General features: G+C 43.5%; 1 protein-coding gene across 3 annotated transcripts in view; it reads right to left on the bottom strand.

Annotated features, from left to right (window-relative positions):
* Positions 1 to 13,875, bottom strand: part of tgfbr3 (transforming growth factor, beta receptor III) — a 223,875-nt gene that overhangs the window by 16,172 nt on the left and 193,828 nt on the right. For all 3 annotated transcript variants that reach the window (XM_041208043.1, XM_041208042.1, XM_041208044.1), the window contains exons 13-14: positions 7,848 to 8,156; positions 5,744 to 5,873 (exon numbers count right to left, since the gene is read on the bottom strand). In XM_041208043.1, coding sequence (XP_041063977.1) covers positions 5,744 to 5,873; positions 7,848 to 8,156 — 439 coding nt within the window. The remainder of the gene's footprint in view (positions 1 to 5,743; positions 5,874 to 7,847; positions 8,157 to 13,875) is intronic.

The following is a 13,875-nucleotide window of genomic DNA, read 5'->3' as shown; positions in this document are numbered from 1 at the left end:
AATTTCCAAAATTCTTACAGGGTGTGACAGGGTAGATATGGATAGGATGTTTCCGCTGGCTGATGAGTGTAGAACCAGGGGACACAGTCTCAGAATAAAGGGCAGGCCATTTAAGACTGAGATGAGGAGGAATTAATTCACTCAGAGGGTGGTGAATCTTTGGAATTCTCTATCCTGGTGACTTGTGTAAATGCAAGCATTGAGCATGTTCAAGATAGAAATCAACAGATTTCTGCTTACTAAAGACATTAAGTGGGGAAAAATGGTGTAGAGGTAGATGATCACCATGATCTGTTTGAATAGCAGAGTAGGCTCAATGGGCCAAATGGTCTACTGCTCCTATGTTCACAGTATAATCACAGTTCAGTAAAGTACATTTGATGGGCTTCTCTCTTCCTTTCCCCTTCTTACTGTTTAAACAGCATAAACACATAAGTAAATAGTTAGGAAAATGTTTTTACATTGAAAGGACTGTTTATTTTACATAGAAAACAAAGGATAAACCAAGTCTGTGTGTTACAAATACATGTTGCTTATAAAGGGGTGGGGTAATCATTCCAGATGATGCTCATATGTTTTCATTGTTACAGTGTGCTGACAAACAGATAAACTTTATAGGCTACGTAATTCCCTTCATGGGACATTGCAAGATAGGATGCATGCACCAGAGTTTTGGATGAACTGGAGTTTAGAAGGCTGAGGATGGGAGGCTGGTCAGGAAAGCTTTGAAAACAGGGGGCCAATCCAATCCTGTCAGTCTCCTGTCACACAGGTTTGGTTAAAATTACCCTCAGAGGTTAAGGAATCAGGAGCTCTGCCGAGACCATGAACGGTATGCTTCAGACAGAGGTGGTGGCTGGCAGGAAGGTCATGGAGTTTGTTGAGGGACAAAGGACAATCGCTTTGTTCTTCCCAGTGTTTATCTAGCAAAAAGTGTGGCTCATCTAAGGCTGAACATTGGACAAGTAACCTGTTATCATAAGAGGCACTGGAGGTATTGTGAGATGTGAAGAGTTAGAGCTGGGCAGTGGGCAGTAAATTTGGAAGCAAAGTACTTTACATGGTAGAAGAAAACAGCAAAAGGTGGGTCCTAGGGGGTGCTCTAGAGATACTGACAGAATGTGATAAGAGAATAGAAATCATAGAAATTTTCTGTCTATGCTCAGTAGGTAAAATTTAAAAAAAAATTCTTCCTTGGATGTGGGTGTAACTGGCTAAGGCAGCAGTTTTACCCATCCCTAGTTGCTCTTGAGAAGGTGGTGGTGAGCTGCCTTCTTGAACCACTGCAGTTCATGTGGTGTAGGTACACATACAATGCTGTTAGGGAGTTCCAGGGATTTGACCCAGCGGCAGTGAAGGAACAGCAATATATTTCCAAGTCAGGGTGGTGAGAGGCTTGGAGGAGAACTTCCGGGTGGTGGTGTTTTCATATGTCTGCTACCCTTGTCTTTCCAGATGGTAGTAGTTGTGGGTTTGGAAAGTGCTGTCTAAGCTTGGTGAGATCCTGCAGTGCATCTTGTAGATGGTATACACTGCTGCTACTGTGCATTGGTGGTGTAGGGAGTGAATGTTTGTGGGTGGGGTGCCAATCAAGTGGGCTGCTTTGTCCTGGATTGTGTCAAGCTTCTTGAGTGTTGTTGGTAGCTGCACTCAGCCAGGCAAGTGAGAAGGATATTCCATCACACTCCTGACTTGTGCCTTGTACCAGATGATGGGCAAGCTTTGGGGAGTCAGACTGTGAGTTACTCAACACAGGATTCCTAGCCTCTGACCTGCTCTTGCAGCCACAGTATTTATATGGTAGTCCAGTTTAGTTTCTGGTCAATGGTAACCCCAGGATGTCGATAGTGGGGGATTCAGCGATGGTAGTGCCATTGAATGTCAAGGGCTGATGGTTATATTCCCTCTTGCTGGATCTGGTCATTGCCTGGCATGTGTGTGATGCGAATGTTACTTGCCACTTGTCAGCCCAAGCCTGGATATTGTGCAGGTTTTGCTGCATTTGGACATGGACTACTTCAATATGTGAGGTGTCACGAATAGTGCTGAACATTGTGCAATTATCAGCGAGCATCCCCACTTTTGACCTTAAGATGGGAGGAAGGTCATTGATGAAGCAGCTGAAGATGGTTGGGCCTAGGACACTACCCTGAGGAACTCCTGCAATGATGTTATGGAGCTGAAATGATTGACCTCCAACAACCACAAACATCTTCCTTTGTGCTAGGTATAACTCCAACTAGCAGAGTTTCCCCTCGATTCTGATTGACACCAGTTTTGCGGGAGCATCTTGATGCCACACATGGTCAACTGCTGTCTTGATGTCAAGGGCAGTCACTCTCACTTCACTTCTAGAGTTCAGCTCTTTTATCCATGTTTGAACAAGGCTGTAATGAGGTCAGGAGCTGAGTGGCCCTGGCAGAACCTAAACTGAGCATTAGTGGGCAGTTATCGCTAAGCAAATACCGTTTAATAACACTGTTGATGATCCCTTCCATCACTTTCCTGATGCTTGAGAGTAGATAGATGGGGCAGTGATTGGACGGGTTGGATTTATCCTGCTTCTTGTGTACAGGGCAATTTTCCACATTGCCAGGTAGATGCCAGTTTTGTAGCTGTACTGGAACAATTTGGCTAGGGGCATGGCAAGTTCCGGAGCACAAGTCTTCAGTACTATTGCCGGAATATTGTCAGGACCCATAGCCTTTGCAGTAATCAGTGCTTTCAGCCATTTCTTGATATCACATGGAGTGAAGACTGGTATCTGTGATACTGGGGAACTCCGGAGTAGGCTGATATGGATCATCCACTCGACACTTCTGGCTGAAGATTGTTGCAAATGCTTCAGCCTTATCTGTTGCACTGATGTGCTGGGCTCCCCCATCATTGAGGATGGGGATATTTGTGGAGCCTCCTCCTTCAGTGAGTTGTTTAATTGTCCATCATCATTCATGAATGGATGTGGCAGGACTGCAGGGCTTAGGCCTGATCCATTGGTTGTGGAATAGCTTATCTCTATCACTTGCTGCTTATGCTGTTTGGCACACAAGTGTCCTGTGTTGTAGCTTCATGAGGTTGACAACTCATTTTTAAGTATGCCTAGTGCTGCTCCTGGCATGCCCTCCTGCATTCATTGAACCAGGGTTGAATTCTTGGCTTAGTAATGGTAGAGTGGGGGACATGCCAGGCCATTAGGTTACAGGTTGTGGTTGTGTACAATTCTGCTGCTGCTGATGGCCCACAGCACCTCATGGTTGCCCAGTCTTGAGTTGCTAGATCTGTTCGAAATCTATCCCATTTAGCACAGTGGTACTGCCACACAACACAGTGGAGGGTATCCTCAATGTGAAGATGGGACTTTGTGTCCACCAGGACTATGTGGTGGTCACTCCTACCGATATTGTCATGGCTCATTCTAAAAATGTTATTGAGCTTCCAATTGCAGACAAGTTATGGCTTTGCTACCAAGGCAAAGACCCAGGTCATACACATTTTTTTTAAAAATGTCTTTGCGGGTTTTATTGAAAACAATTGCTCTTTGATATCCAATTTTTTTTAATGGGGCAGATTTAAACGATAACATTCACATGTCCATGTGGTTATAACTATTAATCTTCACTTCATTGGTCTTTTTGAACAATGCATGTATTGCTACCACAAACTAATGATGTCCAAATGTAAACCCAAAATGTTTGAATTTTTGCTGAGCGGCAACATCGCAGATCAATAATTTTCTTGTAAAAATCCAATACAATCCTTCTACTTGTATCTTGGTATTAAGCTAAAATAACAAATCAATTACCGTTTAATTTGTGCAAAGGCAAATTTACCACATTGGAATTAGCTTCCTTTCGAGTGGAAAAGAGTGTTGGTCATTATTATAAGATGCTTTATGTGGTAGTAGCCTTCCGTCTCATGAAATGATGGTTTGCAGCATGGTGGTCAACTGTGTTAATTATTGCCTAGTGTAGCTCAGGAGCCCCACTCTGGTATTGCAGTCTCTGCTGATTTTGCTGTAAGACACTGGGCTGAGAAAGTGCACAATTTGCTGGCATCTGTTTTCTCTGGGCCCATACTCGGCCAGCTGAGCTTTGCATTTCTGAACTGCTGTCTCTTGTCTTGTGCTAACGCTCTTCAGCAAAACTGGACAGTCCTCTCCAGGTCACAAGCCTAGACAACATTTATGGAGGCTCTGGATTGCCCAAACATCAGGAACCCCTCTCAACCTCCCTGGCTGAGTCCAAAGGAATGCAAAGCATTACTTTTGACACCAACTTGGTTGCAGGAGTTGCCAGAAAGATGGCATGTTTGGACATCAGTCTGCCTTTGGGCTCCACTCCAGAATTTTTTGGATGGGATGCCAATCAAGCGCTCATTGTTGATCCAGAGCTGAACTTCAAACTTTATATTCTGTCACCAAGACCACTTATCTTCACTTCCATCTTACATTAATCCCATCTCTAATGAAACCCTCATACAAGCTTTTACCACCTCCAAACTCAATTACACCATTGCTTTTCTTGCTGGCCTTCTATCATTCACCCTCCAACTTGTTCCAAAATAAAACCCACACACCAATGTCCTTGCTGGCCAACAGTACCACCCTGCTCCAGATACACCTAACTTAAAACTCTCATCTTCATCTTCAAATCATACCGTGACCTTTACTCCTGCTTTCTTGTACAGTTTCCTCAAGCATTACATTGCATTTCACACCTTATGATCTTCTGACTCTGGCCTCTGCATCCCCTCATCATAGTCACATACTTTTCAGTCCTACTCTCTGGAACTCCCTCCTGAATTCTCTGACCTTTTAAAACTTTCTGAACCCCCCCCCCCACCAAATCACTTCACTTACCAGCTCTAACCTGCACTTGTTCCTTGTTATTTTCCTTGGGATGTTTTGCATGCTGAGTGCGACAAATGCAATTTGTTGCTCTTGTCAGAAACTACAGTCCAATGAAGACTACTTGTACTTATGCATATAAAATTCGGACAATTGAAGAATAGCTTCTACTTAAAACAAGTACAAATTGTTGAAACATATTACATCTCATTTTACCAGAGGGACCACTATTGTATGCTTAGTTTGGTGAGAGTAATTACCTAAATCATGGTTCTTATGGCTTAATAGTGCAAAGCCACAATGAACAGCAAAAATAACTTTCCTATTAGTCAATTCAATTATCCGAATAAATGCACAAATAATAGCAGATCTAAAAAAAAATATCTGGCCATAATTCCAGTATATGGCAAGGATAATAAAAATCTTTTACTGAACAATTTAATTTCTGTACGTTTGAGTCTCGTGCCCTTAACACACTAGACATGAAACAGAAAACATTGATGGCGATCTGTATTTATATAACCCCTTTAGTATTGTAACATATTCTTAGGTGCTTTTCAGGAGCATAATCTTACAAAAATTGAAAGAACCAAAGGACCTTTTATGATGGATGACTAAAAGCTTAGTCAGAGGAAGGTTTTATGGACTGTCCTGAAGGGGGAGAGAGACATGGAGAGGTGCAAAGATTTAGGGAGGGAATTACAGAGCTTAAGGTTGAGGCAGCGGAAGCTATAGCTGCTAATGGTGGGGCAAAGGGAGCAGGGCATGCATGAGGGGCCAGAACTGGAAAAATGCAATTACTGTTTACATAATTCAATGTACATTACTGATTATATGAACCAATGGACAGGAATTGTACACATGTACACTACTTTCAGATTTTTGTTGTTGACTCACCTTGTGTGTTAGGTAGATTCATTCTTCCACGAATAACAGCCAATGGCTTGGTAAAGGATTGTCTGTTTCTCATCATAGCCATTATTATTTGCAAATTCACATTTATACAAGCTTCATCAGGAGGAATGCACTGCAGCATGAAATAAACACACCAAGTGAGATCAAGTATATACAAATGCAACAGTTGCAATGCAAATGTGTTATCAGCAATGAGTTAAATGATTTATCACTGAAATTTATGAATTGATATATGTGATGACAATGAATGATGTCAATTTCTGATGTCAATTGTAGCAAAATGATCTACCTGAAATATTTTAAGGGCATGAATTTACATTTATTCTCTTTCTACAAAAGTAATAAGCTATTTGTCTGTGAAATTCTGTACAGATTGGTTAATTGCACAATTTACATGTGTTTAATTAATATTTTTGGTAAATATTTATATTGTAAAATAGAAATTTAATAAATCACAACATAATCTAAATCAAACCCAGTAAAGTTTCTTGGTAGTACAGGACTTGAGTATTGCTGAAAAAGAGAGACAAGCTGTCGAAACTTTTTGTCTGTCAGGTCAGACTCAAGAATGCCAAATTTCAAAGGAAACATCAATTTATACTGCATGAGAAAAGGGGTGCTGATTGGTTGGCAAGTTGGCTCTGACTGGTCGAGACACTGACAAAGCAAATACACCAGGGACCTATTGTTTCCCTCATGCTTGCCAGCCAATCAGCAAACCTACAGTAATTCGTTTAGAAACATAGAAACTATGAGTAGCAGTAGCCCATTCGGCCCTTCAAGCCTGCTCAGCCATTCAACGTGATCATGGCTGATCCTCTATCTCAACGCCATATTCCCGATTTCTCTCCATACCCCCTGATGCCCCTAATATCCAAAAAATTATCAATTTCTTTCTTGAATATACTCAGTGACCTGTCCTCCACAGCCTTCTGTGATCGAGAATTCCACAGGTTAACCACCTTCCAAGTGAAGAAATTTTTCCTCATCTCAGTCCTAAATGGCCTGCCCCGTATCCTGAGACTGTGGCCCCTGGACGTAGACTCCCCAACCAGGGGGAACATCCTCCCTGCATCCAGTCTGTCTAGCCCTGTTAGAATATACGTTTCAATCAGATCCCCTCTCATTCTTCTAAACTCAAGTGAATACAGGCCTAGCTGAACAAATCTCTCCTCTTTCAATAGTCCTGCCATCCCCAGTATCAGCCTAGTGAACCTTCGCTGCACTCCCTCTATGGCAAGAATATCCTTTCTTAGGTAGGGAGACCAACACTGCACACAGCACTCCAGGTGTGGTCTCACCAAGGCCCTGTATAACTGCAGTAAGACATCCCTACTTCTGAACTCAAATCCTCTTGTAATGAAGGCCAACATACCTTTTGCCTTCCTAATTGCTTGCTGCACCTGCCTGTTTACTTCCATTCGCTGGTATAAAAGGACACCCAATTCGTTTTGTACATCCACATTTCCCAATATATCACCATTTAAATAATACTTTGCCTTTCTGTTTTTCACACTGAAGCGTATAACTTCACATTTTTCCATGTTATACTGCATTGCCATGTGTTTGCCTACACACACATTTCTAAATCGCCTTGAAGCCTCCTTGCATCCTCCTCACAATCCTGCCCAGTTTTGTGTCATCAGCAAACTTAGAAATATTGTATTTGGTTCCCTCATCCAAATCATTTATATATATTGTGAATAGCTGGGGCCCAAGCACCGATCCCTGCAGTACACCACTAATCACTGCCTGCCACCCGTAAAAAGGCCCATTTATTCGCACTCTCTGTTTCTGGTCTGTCAACCAATTCTCAATCCATGCCAGTATATCACCCCGAATCCCATGTGTTTTAATTTTGCCCACTATCCTCTTAGGATAAAGTGTGTGTTATCTTCAACTGGATAAATGCCCGAAAACCTTCTAACTTAGGCGTTACTGGACACAGGTAAGTAAATTTAATTATTCTGACACTCTGAAGAAACATCTAACTTGTGTAAATAGCCTTCATTTTGCATCTTGCTTGAACATATCATCTTTCAATCTCAATAGTTGAAATAATTTTATATTTAGAAATATGGCAAACCTTAGGAAGATTAGGAAATCCTTGGCTTTCAGTATCCTTTTTGCTGCATAATGTAATTTCACAATGAAGGAAGACTAGGGATATGTTGTAGACTGGCTTAAACACAAAGCTGAACCTCTTTTTTTCCATCTCTGCATGAGGCACCAGGAAATCGAGCTTCTGAGAACTGTAGAATTTCACAGAATCCTCCTTCGGACAAATATTTTCAATAATGCTGTAGTCTGAATAGGCAACAGGGTCCGATGATGGAGAAATGTAGCAGGTCTGGATAACAAAGCTAAGTTCTGGGTCAGATTTGGTAACAGATACCTAAATCCGTGTGATGGAAGAAAAAATAATAATTTCTTATTAGAATACTTTTAAGTCACAACATCTTCAAATTAGCAAGTCAGCCCGAAGGAGGAAAAAAATTCTAGAGACAATGTCTTTTCTCATTCTTTGTTGAAAAAGACGCACCCTTATCCTAATTCACTCTTTTGCAGAAACATTAATTTTGCTGTCATCATGGAGACCCTTGGGGTGAATATCCCTCACTGCTTGTCTGCTCCCGTAATATTACTGTTGGGGAAAGTTCATGGAGCACCTCTGTATTAGTGAATAACGGCACAATTTCAGATTGGCCTTAGGGCCATTAGCACACCATCAGGTGGAGATTATTACGATCCTTGGCCAGACCCCGGGGCATGGGGGGGGGAGATCCGGTTAGGGACCAATAGCATTTAGTTTGAAGTAAATAAAGGTTGAGATTCAAGGCACCTGCTTTTGGAATAAAGCCACAAGATTCCATGGGTTTTGAATAAATAAAAACAAATTTTACTATACAAGTTCAGAAAGATAAAACAATTTACAATATGTATCTTACACTCTAACATTCAGGGTAAGTCTGAGGTACATGTGATTTAACAAACTGTGGTTGAACACACCACACTACAGAGTAAATGACAGATGCAACCAAGAGAGAGTCCATAGGTTTCTCAGGGAATCTCCCAAAAGATAATCTCACTGAAACTTTGGGTGGAATCGTCCCAGATGTGTACTAAGTGTGGCCACGGGTGGGAAAAAGAACCTTTTACCCACTGGCCGCAATGCCAGCTTTTCACGGCGTAGTCTCAATCCCGTCTTATTAATCATGCATTCCCTGGAAACTGGCCATTGTGCTGTCAGATGGCCTCCGATTTGCCTGCCATGCAGTCACCTTGCCACTTCCTTACACCGGGCGCCACACTTAAAGCGCAGCCACGCGCACATCTCTCAGGGCTTCCGGCCCACGACTGTTGCACAGAAGACATGGCCTTGAAAGAAGACTGCAGCCTCCCAATTCAGTGACACATCCCTGGAATGCCTTTTAGATGCCATGGAGGCTCGTCGTGATGTCCTCTATCCCTGCTCTGTGAGAAGGCCAGGAAGCAAGGTGACAAATCCAGCATGGAAAGCAGTGGCAGCAGTGGTCAGCGCCAATGCCCTGCAAAAGAGGACAGCCACCCAGTGCCAAAAGAGGATGAATGGGTTTCATCCATTCTGCCAGGACATTTCATCGTCCCATCACTCTCAACTCATACACTCACAAACCCATCAAGCACTCACAGGGATCTTACACTTCAAGGGACAACACCACAAACTCTCACACACACCCTCATATCTCCATCAGGCTTATATCCACTGAAGCTCGTGTCCTCATTCCATTCATGGCTCCACATTCCATGCATGCCATGTGTCCTGCTCACACTCTTTCTATCTGTTTTCATGCAGAAGAAGTGGGCTGACAACAGCCAGAAGTGCTGAGTGGATGATCTAGCTTGACCTCCTCTGGAGGTCTCCAGCATCATAGGTGCCAGTCATCAAACAATTTGATTCACTCTATGTGATATCAAGAAACGGCTGAAGGCACTGGATGTGGTAAAGGTTATGGGCCCTGACAACATTCCAGCAATAGTACTGAAGACTTGAGCTCCAGAACTAGGCATGCCCCTAGCCAAGCTGTTCCCGTACAGCTACAACATTGGCACCTACCCGGCAATGTGAAAAATAGCCCAGGTGTATGTCCTGTACACAAAAAGCAGGACAAATTCAACCAGGCCAATCACTGCCCCATCAGTTTACTCTCAATCATCAGCAAAGTGATGGAATGAGTCATCAACAGTGCTAACAAGTAGCATTTGCTCACATATAACCTGCTCACTGACGCTCAGTTTGAGTTCTGCTAAGGCCACTCAGCTCCTGACCTCATTAGAGCATTGGTCCAAACATGAACAAAAGAGTTGGACCCAAGAGGTGAGGAGAGCATGACTGCCCCTGACATCAAGGCAGCATTCAACCAATTGTGGCATCAAGAAGCTCTAGCAAAACTGGGGTCAATGGGAATCGGGGGAAAACTCTCCACTGGTTGGGGTCAAACCTAGCACAAAAGAAGATGGTTGTGGTTGCTGGAGGTCAATCATCTCAGTCCCAGGACATCATTGCAGGAGCACTTCAGGGTAGTGTCCTAGGCCCGACCATCTTCAGTTGCTTCATCAATGACCTTCCCTCCATCATAAGGTCAGAAGTGGGGATGTTCGCTGATAATTGCACTATGTTCAGCACCATTCACGAGTCCTCAGATACTGAAGCATTCAGTGTTCATATTCAGCAAGACCTGGACAACATTCAGGCTTGGGCTGATAAGTGGCAAGTTATGTTCGCGCCACACAAGTGCCAGGCAATTAATCTCCAACAAGAGAGAATCCAACCATCTTCCCATGACATTCAACCATCGCCGAATCCCCCACTATCAACATCCTGGGAATTACCACTGACCAGGAACTGAACTGGACCAGCTATATAAATACTATGGCTATATGAACAAGTCAGAGGCTGGGAATTCTGCAGCGAGTTCTTTGAAAGAGCAATATGTGCTGTGGATAAAGGAGAGCCCGTAGATGTAATGTACTTGGATTTCCAGAAGGCATTTGATAAGGTGCCACGACAAAGGCTTATTGCGGAAAATAAAAGTTCATGGTGTTGGGGGTAACATATTAGCCTGGATAGCGAATTGGCTGGCTGGCAGAAAACAGAGTGTATGCATAAATGGGTCTTTTTCTGGTTGGCAGGTTGTGACAAGTAGAGTCCTGCAGGGGTCTGTGCTGGGGCCTCAACTTCTTACAATTTACATCAATGACTTTTATGAGGGAAGCGAAGGCATGATAGCTAAGTTTGCAGATGTCACAAAGATAGATAAGAAAGTATGTTGTGAAGAAGACATAAGGATTTTGCAGACGAATGTAGATAAGTTGAGTGAGTGGACAAAAGTCTGTCAGATAGAGTACAATGTGGGAAAACATGAAGTTGTTCCCTTTGGCTGGAAGAATAAAAAAGCAGAGTAGTATTTAAATGGTGAACGACTGCAGAATTCTGAGGTGCAGGGGATCTAGGTGTTCTGGTACATGAGTCACAAAAAGTTAGTACAGCAAATAATTGAGAAGGCTAATGGAATGCTATCCTTTATTACGAAAGGAATTGAACATAAAAGTAAGGATGTTATGCTTCAGTTATACAGGACATTGGTGAGACCATGGGTGGAATCATTCTAGATTTGCACTATGTGCGCAGCGGGTGGGAAAACTGATGTTTTACCTGCTGGCTGGAGTGGCGGGTTTTCACGCCATTTCGTCCCATTCCCGCCTCATTAATTATGCAGCCACAGGAAACATGCTGTCTCACTGCTGGGTGGCTACCGATTTGCCTGCCATGCCATTACTTCGCAGCTACCTCACGCAGAGCACCATATTTAAACGGAAATTGCATGCACAGTTCTCAATGCTTTAGCCCAGGAGGGCACTGGTGAAGGCATGACCCCAAAAGCCAAGAAAAGCACAGTCCACCGATTCAGTGATGCATCCCTGGGATGCCTTCTGGACACCATGGAGGCCCACTCCGATATCCTCTACCCTCTCTCTGGCCACAGGAGGCCCATTAGTTTCACCACTCTGGGGAGGTGGTGGTAGAGGTGGTCAGTGCCAATTCTGCACTCAAGAGGTCGGCCATCCAGTGCAGAAAAGGGATGAATGAGCTCATCGGTGCCAGTGGTGTAAGATTAAAGCTGGGAACTAAATATTCAGGGGTACTTGACTTTTTGAAAGGACAGGCAGGAAGGAAAGGGTGGTGGAGTAGCTTTGTTAGTATGAGATGGAATAAGTCCAATAGCAAGAAATGATCTTGGATTGGAAGATGCAGAATCCATATGGGTGGGGGTAAGAAATAATATGGGGAAGAAGGCACTGGTGGGAGTAGTCTATAGGCCCCCTAACAGTAGTTATACTGTAGGACAGAGGATAAATCAGGAGATAATGAGGGCATGTAAAAGAGGCAGTACATCAACCAAGGATGGCTTTAATCTTCATGTATATTGGGAAAATCAAATCGGCAGAGGTAGCCACAAGCCAGAATTCATAGAGTGTATTTGGGAATGTTTCCTAGAACAATATGTTGTGGATCCATCCAGGGATCAGGCTATTTTGGATCTGGTAATGTGTAATGAGGCAGATTTAATAAATGATCTCAGTGTAAAAGATCCCCTATGAAATTTGTTGAATCGGTGTGCAATCAAGCCAATTCACCCACATGATCCAGCGTGATGGGGGCAGGGGGGGGGATGATTCTGATGAGCAGGGTTTATAGTTAGATGCAAATGTACTGAAATGATGTTGCCGACATCCGGCGGCAGGAGATGCGGCCCACCATTGATGGTCGGAGTGGACGATCACAAACTAGTTTCATGACAGCGCAAAACCGATCGTATGAATAACTCACCTCTTGACGCCAAGAGGGGCTGAAAATTCTGGCCCATATCTTGAATATTGTGTACAGTTTTGGTCTCCTTGTTTGAAGAAGGATGTAAATGCATTGAAGGTGGTGCAGAGGAGATTTACTAGATTGATACCCGGAATGAGCGCGTTGCCTTATGAGGATAGGTTGGACAGGCTGGGCTTATTTCTACTGGAGTTCAGAAGAGTGAGGGGTGACTTGATTGAAGTGTATAAGATCCTTAATGGTCTTGACAAGGTGGTTGTGGAAAGAATGTTTCCTCTTGTGGCCGAGTCCAGAGCTAGAGGGCACTGTTTTAAAATTAGGGGTCGTCCTTATTGGGCAGAGATGAGTGGAGATTTTTTCTCTCAGATGGTTATGCGACTTTGGAACTCTCTGTCTCAGAAGGCAGTGGAAGCAGGGTCAATGAATATTTTTAAGGCAGATGTAGACAGATTCTTGTTCGGTAAGGGAATCAAAGGTTGTCAGGGGTAGATGGGAATTTAGAATTAGAAACACAAATGGATCAGCCATGATTTTATTGAATAGCGGAGCAGGCTCAAGGGGCCGAATGGCCTACTTCTGCTCCTATTTCACGTGTTCGTTTGAGTAACTCACCTCCAGATTCCCCAAAGCCTTACCACCATCTACAAGGCACAAGTCAGGAGTGTGATGGAATACTCTCCACTTGCTTGGATGAGTGTAGCTCCAACAACACCCAAGAAGCTTGACACCATCCAGGACAAAGCAGCCCACTTAACTGACACTCCATTCAACACCTTCAACGTTCAATCCCCCCACCACCGATGCACAGTGGCAGCTGTATGCACAATCTTCAAGATGCACTGCAGCAACTCACCAAGGCTCCTTCAACAGCACTTTCCAAACCTGTGACCTCTACCATCTAAAAGGACAAAGGGGGCAGACACAAGAGAAGACCACTACCTCCAAGTTCCCCACCTAGCCATATACCATTCTGACTGTTGTTGGGTCAAAATCCTAACTCTTTCTCTAAAAGCACTGTGGGTGTACCTTCACCACATGGACTGCAGAGGTTCAAGAAGGCAGCTCACCACCACTTTCTCAAGGGCAATTAGGGATGGGCAATGAATGCTGGCGCCAGTGATGCCCACATCCTGTGGAAGAATAAAAAAAAGCTACCTAACCTGCCGGGTATTTCCAGTGTTTTTGTTCTTATTTAAGATCCTAACCTTTTTTTAAAACTGTTTAAATACAAACAAAGTATTGT

This window comes from Carcharodon carcharias, chromosome 16, assembly GCF_017639515.1.
Source record: "Carcharodon carcharias isolate sCarCar2 chromosome 16, sCarCar2.pri, whole genome shotgun sequence".
In the NCBI taxonomy this organism is placed as follows: domain Eukaryota; kingdom Metazoa; phylum Chordata; class Chondrichthyes; order Lamniformes; family Lamnidae; genus Carcharodon; species Carcharodon carcharias.
The sequence above is the reverse complement of the archived record's forward strand: the minus strand, read 5'-3'. Positions and strand labels throughout refer to the sequence as shown.